Raw genomic sequence first — 18,187 nt, 5'->3', positions numbered from 1 at the left:
TGCTCCTGAATCAGCTGGGTGGGTCTTGCCTCTAGCCTCTTTGCAGGGAGTTCTGCTGAAGGGTTCCCTGCTGGGCCTGCAGCCTGGGTCTGTTCAGGATCTGGAAGGCCCTAGGTTGACTCACTCACTCGCCAGGCCTGCGCTCTGGGTCTATTCAGGATCCCACGACCTCGGTCGTCTCACTCACTGGGCCTGCGTTCTGGGTCTGTTCAGGATCCCGCGGCCTGGGTCATCTCCTGTGGTATTTTTATTTCCAACCTGTCTTTCCTGTTAGTGCTACGTTAGCTTTCTGTAGCTGTGACAGAATAGCTGAGGGCCCTGATTTGCAGGAAGAGAGGTTGGATTGACTCAGTGTCAGAAGCTTCCGTCCAGGTCAGCAGCCTCAGCACTGAGGCTAGAGGGCCAGGACGTGGCTGAGGATACAGAGCAGGGGCCTGCGCCACAGGCAGAGTGTCCCCTCCAAGGTCACCTGAACCCTTCCCCCCACCAGACCTCACTACCAGCATTCCCACCTCTCCCTGACACTACCAGGTGGGGACATTTCAGGTACAGACATGCATGTCAGGGGCAGCTGTGCTGCACATCAGATTCTCACGCGCATGTGGACTGCACACGTCTCGCACATGAACAGACTTCATGTTGTTCCACAAAGGCCCCACGGATGCATCTGTCACAGCTACTTCTTCCGTGGTCATTTAGATTGATTTTTGTTTCAGATGTTGTTCTTATTATAAATAATACGTGGAGGAGGTTTTTGATTGTGCTCTTAGAAGCGTCACATTTGCAAAAGCGCCGAGTGCCCATGGAGGGCAGCATGTAGGCGAGAGCTGCGAGCCCAGCTCGGGCAGGGTGTCCCCACGGCCAGCACCACCCCTCCTCCGTGCGCGCTTGTGCGCTGCGATTGAGCCAGGGCCCTGCACCGCCTAGCCCTGAGCTGGTTTTACGTGTGCTTGTGGAAGGCAGCTGAGATCACCCTGCGTGTGTGGTTCTGTGCCTGAACAAATCCTGCTACCTCATCATGTCTCTGTTTCCCTAACATGGGGAGATTTAATAGTGTATAATTTTTCTCTATTAAAAATGACATAATGAAAACTGTGATAATATTCACCAGACCAGCAACAGTTCCCTGGATAGGGCAGGGAAATTTCTTGTAAAGACCATGCACCTGAGGGTGAGGGCGGAGGAGTGGGCTGGCATCCAGCGCGACCCGTGGCCTTCAGCCCATCTCTCCTGTGGGACGGGAGGCACACGCTGCTCACTTACGTCATCACTGTCAGCGTGGGGCCATTTGTGATGTCAAGGATTCTCCATGTTGGCATCAATAAATTCCTGCTAATCAGTTATCTAAAGCAGATAGAAATGTGCATTTTACAGTTGCTTTTGTGGTCTGAATTGAATTGACAAATGGTTTCAATTGAAATTTACTTAGTTGTAAAAACCACTGTAGAGGTGTGTACCTGCGTGCTGAGTTCTTCAGAAGGGGGCGCTAGACGTTGTTCAGGGTGCACTTCGCAGGCAGTGTCCATGTCAGGCTGTCAGGCCCTCCGCGCAGCCGCAGGGACCCGTCTGGGGAGTCGGACGTGGAACTGAGCCTGCTTCCTAAGCCCCCCTGGGTCGTCGTGCAAACTTGTCTCCTTGGTTCGTCTCGCCCTTCCCTCGCTCCTGGTCCTGTAGCCGTTGCTCTGTGACTTTTTCTTTGTTGCTGTGATTCTGTGACAGTACTGGCTATGGAAAGCTATTTGAAGCTGGTCTCTGCAAAGCAGAGACAGGAGGACCCGAGTTCTAGCCGAGCGTGGGGAATGTAGCAATTCTACAAAACCCTGTCTCAAAAATCACAAAGGGTAGGAGTTAATAGCTCAGTGTGAAAGCCCTGGGCTCAGTTCCCAGCACTACTGACGCAACATGACATGACACCCCATGACAGGACGGGACGTGACAGGACACAACGCCACGCCACGCCACACCACACCACAGCCACTGGGCTGGGCTGGGAGGGTGGGAGCTGTGGCGCCATCCGTGATCCCCTCCTCTTGCCCTCAGGACCCCGCTGCACTGCGCGGCCTCGTGCAACAACGTGCAGGTGTGCAAGTTCCTGGTGGAGTCAGGTGCAGCCGTGTTCGCCATGACCTACAGCGACATGCAGACCGCAGCCGACAAATGCGAGGAGATGGAGGAGGGATACACGCAGTGCTCACAGTTCCTCTACGGTGCGCGCTCAGCGGCCCCTGCCTCGGGGGCCTCTCGTTGGCAGTGTCCTGGGCGCTTAGCACAGGGCACCAGCTGCATGTGGTCACCGGGCCTCAGCGTGCCCGGGTCCTGCCCTGACCCTGGGAGGAGTCTCTGGGTCCTGGTGCTGGGCGGCGCTGGGCCCTCGCAGTGAGTAATCAGTGCTTCACCAGCGCAGGAGGATGGACCAAATTCCAGGCAAATCAGTCGCATCGTGAAGGCAAGGGCAAGGCGCATTTTGCAGCTTTTTTCTTTGTGTTTCTTGAGTTTGTGTTGACATGTCTGATTGCTAATGTGAGGTCAGTCCCTCCAGAAGAACAGAGCTGAAGATTTAGGTGGGTATGTGCCAGTTTCTGTTTTAATCTAGGGAAAGTTTTTTTATTTACAAGACTTAGAAGTTAAAGTTAATTGTTGTCTTCAGTTTGCCTAAGAGGAGCTAGGGGTAGGCAGCAGACATGCAGTGCGACCCAGGACTTGTGTCGCGGCTCTCCTGAGCTCCTGTACCACTGGTGGGGGCTAGAGGAAAGACCCAGGGCTCTGCTGGCCGCTCCCTGGCCCCTGGGCGGTGGCTGTGTCCAGGTGATGGGGGAGCAGGGGCTGTGTGCACCGCTCTCGAAGCTCTGGGCCAGGGCTCCTGGAGCGGGGCTGGCCCTCCCTCCTCTCTGTGCTGCCCGCAGTGGGACTGCCAGGCCCTCCCATTCTGTGCCCACCTGGGCTCTGGCTTAGTGGATTCGGGACTCCGTCTGCTTGCTGGCTTCAGTGTGCGCTTCCGGAATTGCCACTGCTGCTAGGCTTGGTTTTAGGCCCGTTAAATTTTTTAAAAAATATTTATTTAGTTATTTATTTATTGTATTTTAGGGAAGGGTCTACAGGGGTGTTCAGGGTTCACTCCTAGATCGGACTCGTAGTGATCCGCCTACTTACAGCCTCCCAAGTGCTGGGATCACAGGGGCGCGCCCCCACGCCCAGGCTCAACTGCTGTCTCAGTGCGCAGGCACAGCAGGCGAGGGATAGAACCACTGGCCCCTGTGCCTGCTTGCGGGTGCTTTAATTACATTTTAATTGTAGCCCTTCAGGTAAATAGCAGGGTGATGAGAAATAGTTTTCCATTCTTAGTGCTTTTTTGGAAACTAGGACTTGAGCTCTTTGCTTTTCTTGTGCTGGGTATTGAGTTTGTACTTGCCAGGCCTGTGCCACTGAGTTACATCCCTGGTCCTGAGCTGGTATTTCGAGCATAGTAGCATGTCCAGAATTTCTTCCCTACCCGTTTCTCCATTCCTGTTCCAAACAGATGTGTGAATGGCCAGTTCTAGACGTGATGGAGTTACAGCTGCATCATGATTCTTAACTCTGCCGTGCTTTTCAAGTCTTTATTTTAGCAGGAAAGTTGGACATTTATGCAGCCCTTTGGATTGGTAGAGCTTTCTTTTGGTGAAGAACAATTTCATTTCTTGTTTCATTTCTGCTGGGGGGTGGGAGACCGATGGACAGCCAGAGAGGGAGGCTGTGAGTGAGGATAGCGAGCGTATCGTGTGACTCGATGCAGAGAGGAGTTTACAGTGACCACGTTGGTGCTCACGGAGGTTGAAAACTATTCAGGAGTGAGGAGGTATTTTCCTGGCTCTTTTCCTCTGGATTTTTAAAGCCATAAAGGTGAAAATAGTAGTTAACTTCCCGACCGAGTCCCTTCTCTCTGCCTTTCCCTTGGTTTTCTGTTAGCGTGACCCTTGAGGACAGAAGGGATAGGTGGGTGAAGGTGACGATGGGCTCTTTCATAGAAGGATCCTTTGCTCCGGTGGAAAGTGGGCTCTTGAAGATTTTTCCTCCCCAGTTTGGGGACTTTAATATCTTTCAAGCTCTGAAGAGCTAGAAATTATTTTAGAGTTGGATCATGTGTAAGATTTTTTTTTTTTGTATTTAGGACAGGCTGTGCAGGGTGTACAGGGTCTCACTGCATAGATCGGCCTCGTAGTGATCCTCCTGTTTACAGTCTCCCGAGGGCTGGGATTACAGGCGTGTGCCACCACGCCCAGTCTTGTAGGCTTTTATGTTGTGTCTATACTGCTGAGTCTCTGCATTCTACCATGCTTGACAGTGTTTAATTTCCTTTTCCCACTTGGGGCTCCGTAGAGACCCCTTGAATAGACACATAGCACGATTGATTTTTTTGCTTTTGTCTTCTGGGCTTGGGATTAAGAGCGATGTTTTCAGAGCACCTTGTGTTACATTGAAAAGTGGACAGAGCCAACAAGCGGCTCATTAATTTTTAAACACCTAGACCCGAGCAGGTTCCACGTCCCAGGCTGCCAAAGGCCCTTGTTCTTGGAGTGGGACCAGTGTGAGAAGCACTCACGGTGCCGGAGTCAGAGCTGCGCAGATGCAAGAGACGTCCTCACGTCTTCCGTGCACTCCCTGCACCCCAGGAAGCGAAACCTTGAACACTTCCTGAGTATTCTGGTGTCCCTCTCAGCCCCAGGTACCTGAGTGATGTCTTCTCTGTTGTCCTCCTCTGCCCATCCGTAGGGGTTCAGGAGAAGATGGGCATAATGAACAAGGGCGTCATCTATGCACTCTGGGACTACGAGCCTCAGAATGCCGATGAGCTGCCCATGAAGGATGGAGACTGCATGACCGTCATCCGCCGCGAGGACGAGGATGAGATCGAGTGGTGGTGGGCGCGGCTGAGCGACCAGGAGGGCTATGTCCCTCGCAACCTGCTGGGCGTGAGTGACCCTCTGTGTGTGCACATGCTTGCGTGTGTGTGTGTGTGTGTGTGTGTGTGTGTGTGTGTGTGTGTGTGTGTAGAGGGCTTTGCGAAGATTGTGTGCCACGGATGCACCTCTCTGGTACAAGGATGCAGTCACGAGTGCTGACCTCTTAGACGTGGATGTGTTCGGGGTTCCCCTTATACTCAGAGTGAGAACGACATGCTGAGACTGAGATAAGCTCTTGTAGATCCCGAGTCTCAGGGTTCCTTGTACACAGGGGTGTGTTGGGTGTGAAAGACAGAAATGGGAGGATGGTTGGGAGATTGCCATGAAGTCTGCAGCTGGAAGCACCCACCTGCAAAGCCTGCTTCCTGTGGGGAAGTCGGGGGCCTGCGGCAGTGCCCGGCACGTGCCCTGAGGAGCCGCTGCGGCCGCGTCTTCCCTGGCAGCCGTAGAGGCGTGGTGCGGGGAGCCTGCACCCAGGACCATGAGGGTGTGCAGCGGCTGAGGTGGAGCGGCCGTGTCCCCACAGGCACCCTCCCCGTAGGCACACAGACTCCACCTGCAGGGGAGGGCACGCTGCCTGAGCTCCCCACTGATTCGGCACTGCCGCTCCTGGGGTGTCGCTGGCGTGGGGCCGGCTGGTGGATTCAGCCTCTTGTCCCCTGCTGACTGTCTTCCTGTGGTGCATGGGCAATGTCACACACAGCTCCTGTCCCCCTCCTGAGGGCAGTGTTGGTTGTGATACATGCTTCTTCTGGGCTTAGTGTTGCTTACATGATCACCGTGTAGAGCTTGGTAAAAGTCCAGACGTCAGCACGTAGCTCTTGTGACGCAGGCTTCCCATCCCAGGGACATGGACACAGCGCAGTCTGGGAGATGACTGCTGCTTTGAGCTGGGCCTCAGTCTTTAATTTTGTAACTCAGATGAGAACTGCACGCACGTCACATATGTATGACGGCTAAGTCAGGCTGGCTAACGCACATCGCCTAAGTAGACATGTTAGCAGTGAGAACGAAGTCTACTTTGGCCGCTTTCAAGTCGTTATGCTTTGTTTCTGACCAAGATCATGTAATAAATGGCGAATCCGTGTGCATCCTGTCACCAGGCTCTGGCCAGCTGCCAGCTGGGGAAGGTTGTCCCTGAGCACAGAAGCCGCTGGCCGAGGGCTGTGCCCCCAGGCTGTGCCACCCACAGTCCAACTGCAGAGTGCCGTCTGGGTCCTAACAGACGCTTTCGGTCCTCTGGGATTCATTCCTGGTCAGAAGCGTTAGTTGAAGGTGTTCTCTACACACTTCTGTTTTCTTTTGATGTTTAAGAAATGAGCCCATGAATGGTACATTCTGGGGCAGTCTTTAGCTCTGAGTTTGAACATTGTACAGGCTCAGTATCCCCTCTCAGAGATGCTTGGTCCGGGCCAGCTTTCCGGGTGGGCGGAGGTCTGGCTGCCTCTAGTGAGCACGCACTTTCACCTTCTCGGTGGGGAGGAGGCAGGGCCTGCGTGGTTGCCAGGGGCCGTGCCTGGTCTGCGTGCTCTGGGCAGCCTCTGCCTGGCCCTGGTGGTGGAAAGCACACACTGTTCTTCCTCTGCATGCTCTGAGGTGGTGGCATTTGGTCCCCAGCCTGGAGTACCCCCACCCAGCACTTGTCACTGAGAACAGCTCAGTCTTGGCTCTGTGCCATCTTTGTCCTGCCTCACTGGAGCGGAACACGTCCCGCTGCCCTAGCGACCCACCCGCACAATTCTCAGGTCTGCAGGCACCAAGCTGCAGTCTCGGGCTCACGTGGCTGGGGCTGGGCCACAGCTGTGGCTAGCCGCAGCTCTGGTCACCTTGTGCAAAGCGCGAGGCCCAGGGCTTTCTGGTTTAGACTTTGCTCCTGTTGTGCTTGTCCCCCTCCTGCCAGTGTCCTTTCAGATCATGTCACAACTCCCGCCCACTGTGTAGTATATAAATAGTTTTTAAAACTCTCTTCCAGCTGTACCCAAGAATCAAACCCAGACAAAGGAGCTTGGCCTGAAACGTCGCAGGATTTTACCTAACAAGGACTCAATCTGTGCTGGCACTAAGAAGAAATAATACACTTGTTCTGGGCAGAAGTCTCACAAGATGAGCTTCAATAACAGCATAGCTCAGAAGGAGCAAAGACTAGGCTCTGGGAGAAAATGAAGGACCAAAGAGGCCCCTGGGAGGTTGCAGTGCCGCACTGCTTTCAGGGAAGCAGGCCACGTCACGTGGACAGGGCCGATGTGCGGAGAAGCTCCCGTTTCCTGCAGGACACAGGCCCGTGTGCTGCAGGGTCTGTTTCTGTCCCACAGCAGCGTCTTCAGCACTGCCCTGGACCAGTGCCCCTGTGGCACCGCCCTGGAAACCCTGCACAGCAGCCCAGGCTCCAGGGCTACACCGCCATGTGTGGGTCTGCTGTCCGCCTGTCTGTCCGTCTGTCCTTCTGTCCATGAGCAATAACTGTATCATAGGAGTTTCTTAGAGCATCTTAACAATTATACATACATTTGGAATATTGAAATTAAGGCACACTACTTGATCTAAACTAGATTTAGAATCTTGTTTTTAGGCTGAATTTGAATCTATATTTATTATCTTTTGTATTTTGGAAATTAGTGACTTGTTACAGATTTGCCTTTGATACTTGTCAAGGTCATAGCTGCCTTTAATTATAATAAAATTAAGCTTTTTGATTCTGAGCTGCTTACTGGCTTTCATCTTTGATGGCATCGATAGCCTTGTGTCAGTGCAGTGTCACGAGCCACAGCCAGGCTTTGGCAGTGCGTGGGTGAGGGAAGGAGGTTTCTCTACACACAGAGCTTCTGTTCCTGGGGGGTAGGCCTTGTCGTGGGGTGGAGACTGGGGACCAGTGCCGGGGTCCTCACTCCCTGCTTCAGGAGTTGCATGCACTGGTTTTGTTGATGTGTCCCGGGTTCTGGAATTTCCTGGACGCATCTTCTTGGTAGAGTTGTAATTTAATAGAGGATCCAAATGAAGAACACAGTTACTTTTCCTCATGCATTTTTGTGAGTAGCTAAATTCTAGTGGGTGGTGAGTGAAGGGACGCAACCCGTCCTCCTTCCCAGCCTGCCCTGGGGTCTTTGTCCTGACCTGCAGAGTAAAGGAGTCTGCAGAGCCAGGGGTGCCAGATCAGCATGCCCACCTGCAGGCCATCAGCCCAGCCTGAGGCCCGTGCAACCCCTGCCTTCCATAGTGGGAGGAGTCAGCTGCTAAGAGTGCTGAGGCCCGACAGAGGCGCGGGAGGCCTGGGCCTGCTGTCTTCCCTGGCTCTGAGGGTGGCGGAACTGGGAACAGCGGAGCAACTGTGGCAGGAAGCAGGGCCTGGGTCTCGGGGCTATGCGGAGCTGAGCCTGCGGGATGCATCTCCAGGGAACCTTGAAGCTGAGGGGGATTCTGAGCCACCTAGCTTGCGTGGAGAGCTGCCGCAGCAACTGCTAGATCCTGGGCGCCCCGAGGTTCATCGCCCCCCGCCCACCTGGCCACCCTGCCCAGATACCGGGGCTCCCCTGCCGTGGTTGCTCTACAAGCAGCTCTTGACCTCCATGTGCCTGAGCATTGCTGAGGGCAGCTCGTAGGGCTTCGTAGTAAGCTAAAGATCTGAGGGAGATCAGGGACCCATGCTGACCTCAGCTGTATGCTCCTGAGCCCTAAACGGAACACGACTTGCTTCCTTTTCCCTTTATTACCGAGGTGCCCTGGTACCAGAGCTCCTTGTAAGTACAGAAGCGTGGAAAAGGCTGCCCTAGACGCGCCACTGCCCACAGCCTTTCCTGTGACTTTTCTTCGCATAGTTGAGGGCACACAAAGCCGTCCTAGTTTCCGGTCCCTGCTTGGGATTGCGTGATGAGCGTGACTCGTGGCAGCGTACAGGCCTATCCTGTAGTGTGTCGTTACATGTCTGTTCAATGTGTGGCTTAGTGGTTTTCAGCCCAGGTGTAGGGTAATGCTGCAGGGGGTCATGTACTTTTTTGGTTTTGCGACAGGGTCTCAATTTACAGCCCAGGCTGGCCTTGAACTCCATCTTCCTACTGCAGCCTGCAGATGCTGGGATTACAGGCCAGGCTTTTTTTTTGAAAGCAGAAATAAGGCAGTGGGCCAGGGTTTGATGGGTTCCAAGGTGAGGGGAAGCCCCTGAGGGCCGTAAGGGCCTGAAGCTGGGGGAGTTGCCTGAGAGGAGGTCAGCGAGAGGAGCTGCCCCTGGGCGGGTGTGCAGAGGGAGAATCCTGACCTGACCCTGACCCAAGCGGCCTTCAGGATGGGGCGGGGCAGACAGGCACAGCAGCTTTGGAGTCTGATTGGCTGCTGCTGCTGCTGCTGCTGCGTGGTGCCAGATGTGGGGCCAGATGTGGGGCCAGTACAGAAACCTCCACAGGCAGGTGCGTGCACTGGCCGGGCGCCTTCTCCATGCCGTGAGCCAGGGCTGGGGCATGGATGCTTCGTGCTCTGCGAGAAGCCAGGGTTCTGGGCCTCTGCCTCAGCTTCTCCTCAGCCTTCTCTCTTCTCATGTGTGAACCAAAGTCCTCCCTAGGTCAGCACTAGAACTGTGCTCCAAGGGCTGCCCTTGACCTGCTGTCCCCACCTACTGCCCCATCCCAGGCTCATCCTCAGCCACCTCCGACCTAGGGTTACCCATGCAGTACCCTGTTGCCCACCTGTTGGTCAACGCACGCACACGTGTGGCCTCCCACTCCTGGGCCTCAGGCTCCACTTGGCCACAGTGAGGGAAGCGCCCTGCCCGCAGTCTCTGCAGGAAGTCCAGGCCAGGCCTGCCCTCTGGGCAGCGCGTCTCCTGCCCCAGGTGAGTCCTGGGGTTGGTGGGTGCTGATGCGCTCCCAGCTGGGCCGGACGCTGGCACTGAGCTGCCAGGCCAGCTTCTGAGGGCACAGGTTGCCAACAAGAATTTCTGAACTCAAGCTGCGGGGTTCCGCACGTGGTCCTAGGAAGAAGCCTCCCTGATGTGGGGAACACAGAGGGATGAACGGCCTCTGGGGGCCCCAGTGCCCTGGGCAAGGAGACAGAATGTGGCTGGCAGGTGAGTCTTTATTCAACAGGACGTGAGCATGGCGGTAAGGCAGAAGGTGACTTCTTTACAGTGTGGTCGGCTTTTCCCAAAGTCAAGCCAGGAAGCCAGCTGCGGCATCTCTATACAGCCTCAGAGAGGTACACAGGAGACAGAAGAGTCCGGGCGGCCGGGGGTCAGAGGTGGCCCACAGCCCAGCTGGTGTCGCGTGGTCCTGGTGGGGTGAGACCAACGCCCACAGCCGCATGTGCACGAGGCCAAGTGCGGTGTGTGCCCAGCCTGTCCGAGCCAGGTGAGGAGGAGTATTCCCCTCGTGGGCCCTGAGGCCCGGGGGAGACAGCTGCCAGCACCCTGGGGCCCTGCGGTACGGCTGCCTGGAGACTGATGTAAAACACCTCCCTGCGTGTCTTCCTGGATTAGTATTGCTCTGAACGGGAAAGGTGTGAGTACAAGGCGTGCACTGACCATAGATGTAAGGCCGCCTCTGCGCATGTCAAGGGGTGAGCAGCTCACCTGCATTTAGTACAATATGCAAACCTTCTACCTGGACATGAGAGTGCGGCTGTCTCGGACAGACGCGTTCCTTTTGGCTACAGTCCTCAGTTTGTGCGAATGCTCCCACAGTCCCAAGGGCCTGAGGTGCAGTGTCTAGAAGCTGAGTCCTGCTGATTTCCTTCTCCAAAGTCGCAGGCAGCTTCACAGCACTGAGAAACACAGCCACTGTGGGAGGGAGAACACAACCACCTCAGCGGCCAGCTGAGGCTACCTGGGCACCTCTGGATTACTGAATAGATGGACTGTTGAGCCAAAACGCTGGCCAGGGGCTGAGACCGGACAACGCCAACACCCATCTCCCCCCGCCGGCCAATTCTGGCTTCGACCAGCTTGGTGGCGACTTGGTCAGGGCCCGAGGAACTTCCCTAGCACACTAGCGAACTTTCCCTGTGATTCCTGCAGGGTCTGGGATGCGCCCAGGCCCCAGGACTTCTGCAGAGGCCAGGGCAGAACCCACAGCCACATGGGAATCACAGCAAACTTGAGGCGAGCTTGCAGGCCCTCCATGGGTCTCAGTAAAAGGGGGACAGGGTGGGGCAGGGCAAGGTGGGACCTGGCACCCCAAGAGCACAGTGACGAGGCTTCATGTCACAACTTGTGCTGCGACTGTGGGCTTGGGGGCAGGAGTCACCCCGGCAATAGGTGTGAATCTGGAGCTATCACTGGTAACCAGCAAGACGGCAGCTCCTACAGGACAGGCATTCACAAAAGCACAGAGCAAGGTGAAGCAGCTGCTTGCCTGCTGGCTCTGCCCAGAGTCAGGAAGAAAGGAAGGAGCAGCTCCCAGTCCCAGCCCTGTGCTCTTCGCCGCTCGGCTCCAGTGTCACAAGGGGTTGGGACACAAGACTGCCGTGCCACCAGCACCGGCCATGTCCTGAGTCCCTCTGGCCCCCAAGCATGGACGTGCCCCACCCTCCCTCTTCCTTCCTATGAGGGCCCCACTGTCATCAGGTGGCACAGGACTTGTGTGACATGGACGCCAGCTAATGTGGGTCAGGGAGCCCTCAGGTACGGCGTTGCTGCTGTCCATGTGCATGACCCTACCTGCTGGGGATGGTTTTTGTCTTGGGGGGTGGGGCGGTTAGAATAACAATTTTCCTGACACTGGGTGTCACCCAGGGCCTCTGTACAAGCTCCCTCCCGCAGCGCTGGCCACCTTTCACTTTGTGATGCCGGTGCTCTTGGGAGGGAGCCAGGAGTCTTGCTAGGTGCAAGGAGCTGGAACCAGCATGTGACTTATGGAGCCCTGGAGACCATAAAGTGGCACTCCAGAAAGCTTGTAGCGGCTTACCGACATGAGATCGAGCTGGATGGTTCCAGTGTCCTCAGGATCCAACTGCTTGAATATCTCTGTGGGAAAACAGAGCCACACTGAGAGAGCGGAGGTGGACTCAGTGCTTCTACTCCGCAGCAGCTGCGGTCACCAAGGCCACCAGTGCAGCCCCCTCCTTCCCGGGGGTGTGGAGGGTGTGGCGTCTGGGCTGTGGACAGTCTACTCCACTCTGGTGCCCGCACCCCGGGGAAAGGAGCCGCCTCAGCTCCAGGACCCGGGACCTCCCCAAATGCCACGTACTGAACAGCGTCTCCAGCCGAACCAGGCACCGGACAAAGTTGTCAAAGTCAATGACGAGCTCGTCGTCTGCAAACCGGGCAACGATCACTTGGTGGAGGTCACAAGGCAGCTTGAAGCCTGCAGGCAGGCCAGAGACAGGCGCTGCTGGGACAGCCGCCAGCGCCACACGGCGGCCCCGCTCCTGGCTGCTCCGAGTGTGAAGCCAGTGCATCAGCCCCCTACTTTGTTCCCTGCCCTGCTGAGACCTGCTTTCCCGCCTGTCCCCACATCAGCCACACTTCCTTTTTGTTTAGCTGGGAATCACCATGGAGCCAGTCCTCCCAGTCGAAGGGATTAAGGCTCACTTCTTTCCCGGTGGGGGCTTGAACCTGCACCCCTGCAGTGAGGCCCAATGTCTGGCAGTGTCTGTGAGAGCTGGGTGGTGGCTGTGCCCCAACGGGAAGGAGCCCTCTGCCAGGCTGCTGGCAGGGATGCCTGTGGCAAGGTAGCCCCAGGAGCCCGCACCCTGAGCGAGGGCTGGTGACCTCTGTGCAGGAGGCACCGTCCCCACCCTGGGCCGCTGGGGACGAAGGCTGCCGCTGAGGAGCCCGATGCTTGAGCTGCTGCTCCAGCTAACAGTGGGCAGCAGCGTCTTTGCCCCCCCAGCACACTGGTCTCCCTGCCCTGGCACCCAAGCCTTATCCACAGCCAGATGTGCCGGCTGCTGGAAGGGCTGGGCTGGGGGCTGTTACTCTCCCTTCACCAGCTCCACGTTGACGGTGTGTGGGGACACCTGCTGTGGCCTAGCTCTGCTGCCCACCCCGCCAGGCCGAGACACTGATGCCAGGGCGCATCGAGGCAGGGCCGCCACTGTCTCATGAGGCCAGCCCTCCGGAGAGGCAGCAGGCCGTGTGCGTCTGCCTTGGATGAGCTCCGACAGAGCACAGCAGGTGCACCTGCAGGAGGGCACAGGCCGGGAGACAGGGTTACCTGCTTCCTCCAGTGCCCTCCGCATCTCATAGGAGTTCATGGTCCCAGACTTGTCTATGTCGATCTCCCGGTAAATTTTCTAGAATATGAAAGATGTTTAGAAAAATCATGACCTGGAGCAAAACTTGGTAGAAGCTGGCATCTGAGGTGGGCTCCCATGGTGCCCTAGTTTGGCCCTGCGGGGTTGCCCGTGTCCCTGCCTTCCACAGCTGGTGGCATCTGCCATCTCTGCAAGCTGTTTCTAAGTGTGGCTGTCACCCAGGCTGCGGCTGCCTCAGGCCCATTCAGGCCCTTGTGTGATGTTGGTGCTCGAGCCGCCACAAATCTGGTGGCTCTTGGGGACCCCCTTCACCAAGTGAGTGCAGAGTGGACCCTCGTGTGGAGGTCCGTCAGTCAGTCTGTCCACCTGTCTGTCTTCACATCTGTGTGCCCACAAGCTCCTGGTGGATGAAGTCCTGGTCCCCTGGGGGATGTCCCTCCCCTGTAGCAGTCGCTGCACCAGAGTCCTCCAGCGTCCCCACAGCCCATGCCCTGGTGGTCCTACTTGGTATTTCTGGATCTTCGTCCACAGGATGTAGAACTCCTTCAGCCCCAGCTTGCCGCTCCCATCTGACTGGCACCATCAAGGAAAGCTCGCGTGGGTGAAGCATCACCTGCCCAGCTGTGTCATCTGCCCCAGGGCTTTCAGAAGGCCCCAGCCACCCACCTTCCAGACCTCACCTCGACCTGTGGGAAATGTGCTGTGGGCTGGGATGTGCGGGGTGCAGTGTTATGGGGAGGCGTCAGAGAGGAGCTACCTGAGGGTGGACCAGGAAGACACACGTGGAGCAAGGACCGCCTGTCCCTTGCTGCCTGCACCGCAGGCAAGTAGGCCATGGCTCACTGGCTCGCAGGAGGTGGTGGCCAGGGAAGAGGCCAGACAGAGCGAAGGGGCGGTTAGGGCACTGGAACATGGATCCATGTGGGCAGTTTCTTTCCCACACACGGGATGAGCCCTGGGCCTTCACCCAAGCTCGATCCCCAGATCTTTTACTGTTTCTGAGATGGGATCCTGATAAGGTGCCAAACTGCCCAGGGCAGGCTTGAACTTGTAGTCCTCCTGCCTCGGCCTCCCAGAGTGCTGGGATTACAAGTGTGTACCACCATGCCCAGTTTATACCAGAGATCTTAAGGTTTAGGGAGTATTTCCTAAAATGCCACTTGGGAAATGCCTCTGGGCTGCTCTGGACAGGGGATGGTGGGTGTGCCACACCGTGGTCAGGCTGGGGACAGCCCTCAGCCTGTGGTGAGCCTGTGTGCCCGGCGTCCTGACGGAGCTGGGCCTGGTGCTCCAGGTGGGTTTGCACCCAGCAGCCCCAGAGCGTGCGGAGGATACGTCTAGCATGTCCACCATGATCTTGCAGGTCTCGATGCTGAAGCCGTCTGACTTGATGTCTTGTCCTGAAAGACAGCAGATTGGAGTTGCCCAGAGCAATGCCACACCACGACCTCTGTGGGTGCAGCATCCCTGCCCCATGCCACGCAAACAGCCAAGGGTGCAGGGCCACCATGCTGTGCCCGTGCAGGGTATGTGCCACATTTGCCCGACTTTCCTGTGTCTGCTTTGGCCAGCGGGGTTTCATTTTTATTCATTCATTTACTTAGACATGGAATCTCACTGTTGCTCAGGCTTGCTTGAATTCCTGAGCTCAAGCAATCTTTCTGCCTCCCAAGTAGCTGGGGTGACAAGTATGTGCCACAGTGAAGCTTCAGGGCATTTTATTTTATTTTTATTTTTATTTTTTTTTTAATTTTTTTTATTTTTTATTTATTTGAGAGAGAGAGAGAGAGAGAGAGAGAGAGAGAGAGAGAGAGAGAGTAGTGTGTGTGTGTGTGGCCAGCTCAGCCCACCAGGGAGCAGGGCTGGCTGGCATGTGGTGCTGGGGGATTGAACTGCGGTCCCTGATGCTTTGCCAAGCTTGTTCTAAGTAGGTGCTTTAGACCACTGAGCCATCTCTCCAGCCCCCAGGGCATTTTAAATAAGTGAAGGAGGATACATAACTGGACCTCAGGTTCCCCCAGGCAGAGGGTGGCCAGTGCCTGCTGGGGAGGGGCAGGGGGAAGCAGAAACCAAAAGGGGTATGGTATTGCAGTGGGGGTGGCAGCTGCTGCCTGCAGGCATGGCCCCCTAGACCAAGGACCAGGAGTGGGACGCTGCCCGAGCCGCCAGGCTCTCCTGGGTGGGCACAGGCTCTGTCACTGGCTTGGGCCCTGGTCTCCAGGACCTCAGGGGAGCCTTGGGGTTGTGTCCCTGTTCTGTTCCTGATCTGCAGGGCACCCATGTCTGCATGTGTGGAGGCTGGAGTTGCACCCGAGGCCCAGGCTTGGAGGGCAACGGCCCCAGGAGCCCCGAGCCAAGGCACCCGACTCTTCCTATCCTCCATCCGTGCAGGGCAGCGAGGCCTCAGTCTCCCCTGCCCGTGGCAGCAGTGCCTCTGACCTTTCCTGCCTGGTGACCTAGAGGGCAAACAGCGCCCTCTGTCCTCCTGCCAGATGGGGCCTGGGCAGGTCCAACTGGGGCAGAGGCCCTGCAGCCGGCCAACTCTGCCTCCCAGTGCCCTGGGACTTCTCTGCCATGCAGGGCGGAATTCCGAGTGTGAGGGTCAGTGCATTGCTTCTGACTCAGATTCCAACTCCTGATGTGCAGGAGCGTGGATCTGCGGCCCCCTGCGCAGTGGCACACAAGTCAGGGCTTCCGCTTAGGAGGCAGCGACAGTGGACGGGCTTGTGGGGACCGCGGCTGCACCCGTCTCTGTCCAGGCATAGTCACTCCCTGGTCTAGCGCACAGCCACTGCTGCAGGTCCACAAGTCCCTGGGCTGGGCATGGGAGCGAGACAGCTCTGAGGCAAGGTGCGGCAGCTGCTTCCCGCCTGTCCTGTGAGACTCAGCATTCGTTTTCTTTGTGCCCATCACTGTGGACTCCCCACTAAGTGCCACGAGGGAGTTTGGAGCTCAGTGAGCTTCCTGACTCCAGGACTTGGGGTCCCACGTGTCACCTCCAAGACACTAGGCCATATTAAGATGAGGAACCAGTCCGAAGGGCCGTGGTGTGGCTGGTGGTGGACGCCCAGCTCTACCCTCTGGGCCCAAGAAACCACTATCCTTGGCCGCCATGTACTCAGGCCTCTGCAGCAGTGGTCCTGGAGGTGGTGGTAGAGGCCACCAGGGGAGGTGACAGTGTCCCCTGTGTACACAGGGCAGGGGGACACTCACGCTTTGCCAGCACTCTCCTCAGGATGGTCTGCAACTCGAAGGCCGAGATCTCCGCATCCTGTGGAAGGTGACAAAGCAGGGCTGCTCTCCGGAAGGGCTGGGGCACGTACCAGGCGTGTGGCACCGGGGACCACAGTGACGCTGGTGGTGCTGTTCAGCCCTCACCAGCTGCTCTGCCCGGCCCACCCTGCCCAAGCTTGGCCTCCGTGCATGGCCTTCCTTCCCCAGTGTCCTGCTTTCTTCACAGACTTAGCACTGGCTCTGCTATATGGCAGTGCTTGTGGAGCTGGCCAAGGTGGCTTTGTGTGGCAGCCCCAGGGCGGAAGCCAGTGGCTGCAGCCTTCGGCATTCCTGTGGTCTGACCACGTGTGACCGGGAGACAGGTGCCTCCAGCAATCCAGGAGGAAGGAGGGCGGGCTGGGCCTGGGCCTGGTGGCACCTGAGGAGGCTTTGCTTGGCAGAAAGGTGTGGGGGGCGTAGTGGTCGCTGAGAGTGCTATGACCACCAGGAAGGGAGAGGGCCACACCACTGGAGCAGGCAGGAAGCCTGGTGCTCTTGTGTGGCTGCTGGAAGCCCCTCCAGGCCCCGCAAATACCAGAGGGAGGCCTGGATTCATGCCTCCTTTGGCAGGGAACAGAGAGAGTAAACCAACCTCAAGAGAAACCCAGTGCCCCAGGGCAGGAGGACCCTGAGCCAGAGCCAGCACTCACCTCCCCTGCCAGCTGAGCAAACAGCCGCCGGAAGCTGTCATCGATGTTCTCCTCCTCAACGTCTATCTGCAAGTGAAGGTGGAGATGGTGGCACAGGGGGAGGGCATGAGCCCCAGGACACCCTCCTGTACCTCTCCTCATTCCCATGCTAAGAGACTGGGTCACCGTAAAGGACAGGTGAGAAGTCCCAAGAGAGCGCTAAACCCTGGCAGGGGTTTCCCTGAGACCCGTGCTCGGCGCCCCGTATGTCTGGCCAGAGCAGCCTTTCACGCTCCACTCTGCCTGGGCCTCAGATTGGGCAGGGCCGGCAGTGTAGTGAGCATTCAGTGCTGTCCCTGCTGCCTCTGTGTGCAGGGGACAGGCACCACCTTCCACGGCAGACTGGGGACGTTGGGACTCCGCAGGGTCTAGTTATCCTGCACGTCCAGTCATGGATGTGACAGGCCTGGCTGCGCAGTGTGGCACTGCGGTCCCCTCCATCCCTCTACAGGTGGCTTCCGGCCGCCCTGTGCTCTGGGCCTGCAGAGGAGGTAGAGGAGGGCAGCACCTCTTCCAGGTTGGCCTCGATTTCGTCATCCACAACTCTGGAAATGAGAGGAAGCTCTGTTACTGTTGAAAGCAGCGAGGGCCAGGCTAGGTAGGACGGCATGCAGCCCTGCCCCAGGCGAGCCCAGAGCCACCCACTTGGCCTCCTGTGGACCAGAGCTGTGGGCACGTCCAGGAGAGTCTGGGCTCTGGCCTGGAGAGGCTGCTTGGGGTGCAGCTCAGACTCTGTTGTCTAAGGAAGCGCATACTGCCTCCTCGCCCCACTACAGCCTGGCTGTGGCCCAGAGTCAGAGGGGCCCCCACCCTCCAACCCCTGGCCCCCATCCACTCCCCAGGCTCCCCAGCCTTGGGGTGCTGCCGGGGCCTAAAGCTAGTTCCCCTTTGCTTGATAGCTCTGGCGGGCTCTATCCCTGCAGTCAGGCACCCGTGAATAAGTGCAGCTGGGTCAGTGCCTAGCGCGCAGACACACTGAGGACTGGGGCCACGCAGAGCAGCAGCCCAGGATCCAGAGAGCTGGGGAGTCGGAGACCCCAGGCTGGCGGGGCAGTGCTGGAGTTGGGGCCGCTGAGACGGGCCTGGGATGCCAGCGGGGCAGTGCTG

The 18,187-nt window shown here is 57.4% G+C and overlaps 2 protein-coding genes across 2 annotated transcripts in view; one reads left to right on the top strand and one right to left on the bottom strand.

Moving 5' to 3' along the window:
- The window catches only part of Tp53bp2 (tumor protein p53 binding protein 2), a 27,570-nt gene extending 19,999 nt beyond the window's left edge, over nucleotides 1-7,571 (top strand). Inside the window, exons 16-18 of the mRNA XM_004626889.2 lie at nucleotides 2,041-2,207; nucleotides 4,750-4,949; nucleotides 6,913-7,571. Of these exons, the coding sequence (XP_004626946.1) occupies nucleotides 2,041-2,207; nucleotides 4,750-4,949; nucleotides 6,913-6,954 (409 nt within the window). The 3' untranslated portion in view covers nucleotides 6,955-7,571. The remainder of the gene's footprint in view (nucleotides 1-2,040; nucleotides 2,208-4,749; nucleotides 4,950-6,912) is intronic.
- Nucleotides 7,572-9,981: 2,410 nt separating this feature from the next.
- The window catches only part of Capn2 (calpain 2), a 29,942-nt gene continuing 21,736 nt past the window's right edge, over nucleotides 9,982-18,187 (bottom strand). The window contains exons 13-21 of the mRNA XM_004626888.2: nucleotides 17,589-17,625; nucleotides 17,042-17,107; nucleotides 16,332-16,389; nucleotides 14,454-14,518; nucleotides 13,623-13,691; nucleotides 13,079-13,157; nucleotides 12,110-12,226; nucleotides 11,828-11,886; nucleotides 9,982-10,701 (exon numbers count right to left, since the gene is read on the bottom strand). Coding sequence (XP_004626945.1) covers nucleotides 10,678-10,701; nucleotides 11,828-11,886; nucleotides 12,110-12,226; nucleotides 13,079-13,157; nucleotides 13,623-13,691; nucleotides 14,454-14,518; nucleotides 16,332-16,389; nucleotides 17,042-17,107; nucleotides 17,589-17,625 — 574 coding nt within the window. The 3' untranslated portion in view covers nucleotides 9,982-10,677. The remainder of the gene's footprint in view (nucleotides 10,702-11,827; nucleotides 11,887-12,109; nucleotides 12,227-13,078; nucleotides 13,158-13,622; nucleotides 13,692-14,453; nucleotides 14,519-16,331; nucleotides 16,390-17,041; nucleotides 17,108-17,588; nucleotides 17,626-18,187) is intronic.

The sequence above is a fragment of the Octodon degus genome, unplaced genomic scaffold, assembly GCF_000260255.1.
Source record: "Octodon degus isolate 3935 unplaced genomic scaffold, OctDeg1.0 scaffold00017, whole genome shotgun sequence".
Taxonomy (NCBI): domain Eukaryota; kingdom Metazoa; phylum Chordata; class Mammalia; order Rodentia; family Octodontidae; genus Octodon; species Octodon degus.
This window is presented reverse-complemented; position numbering and strand designations above follow the sequence as displayed.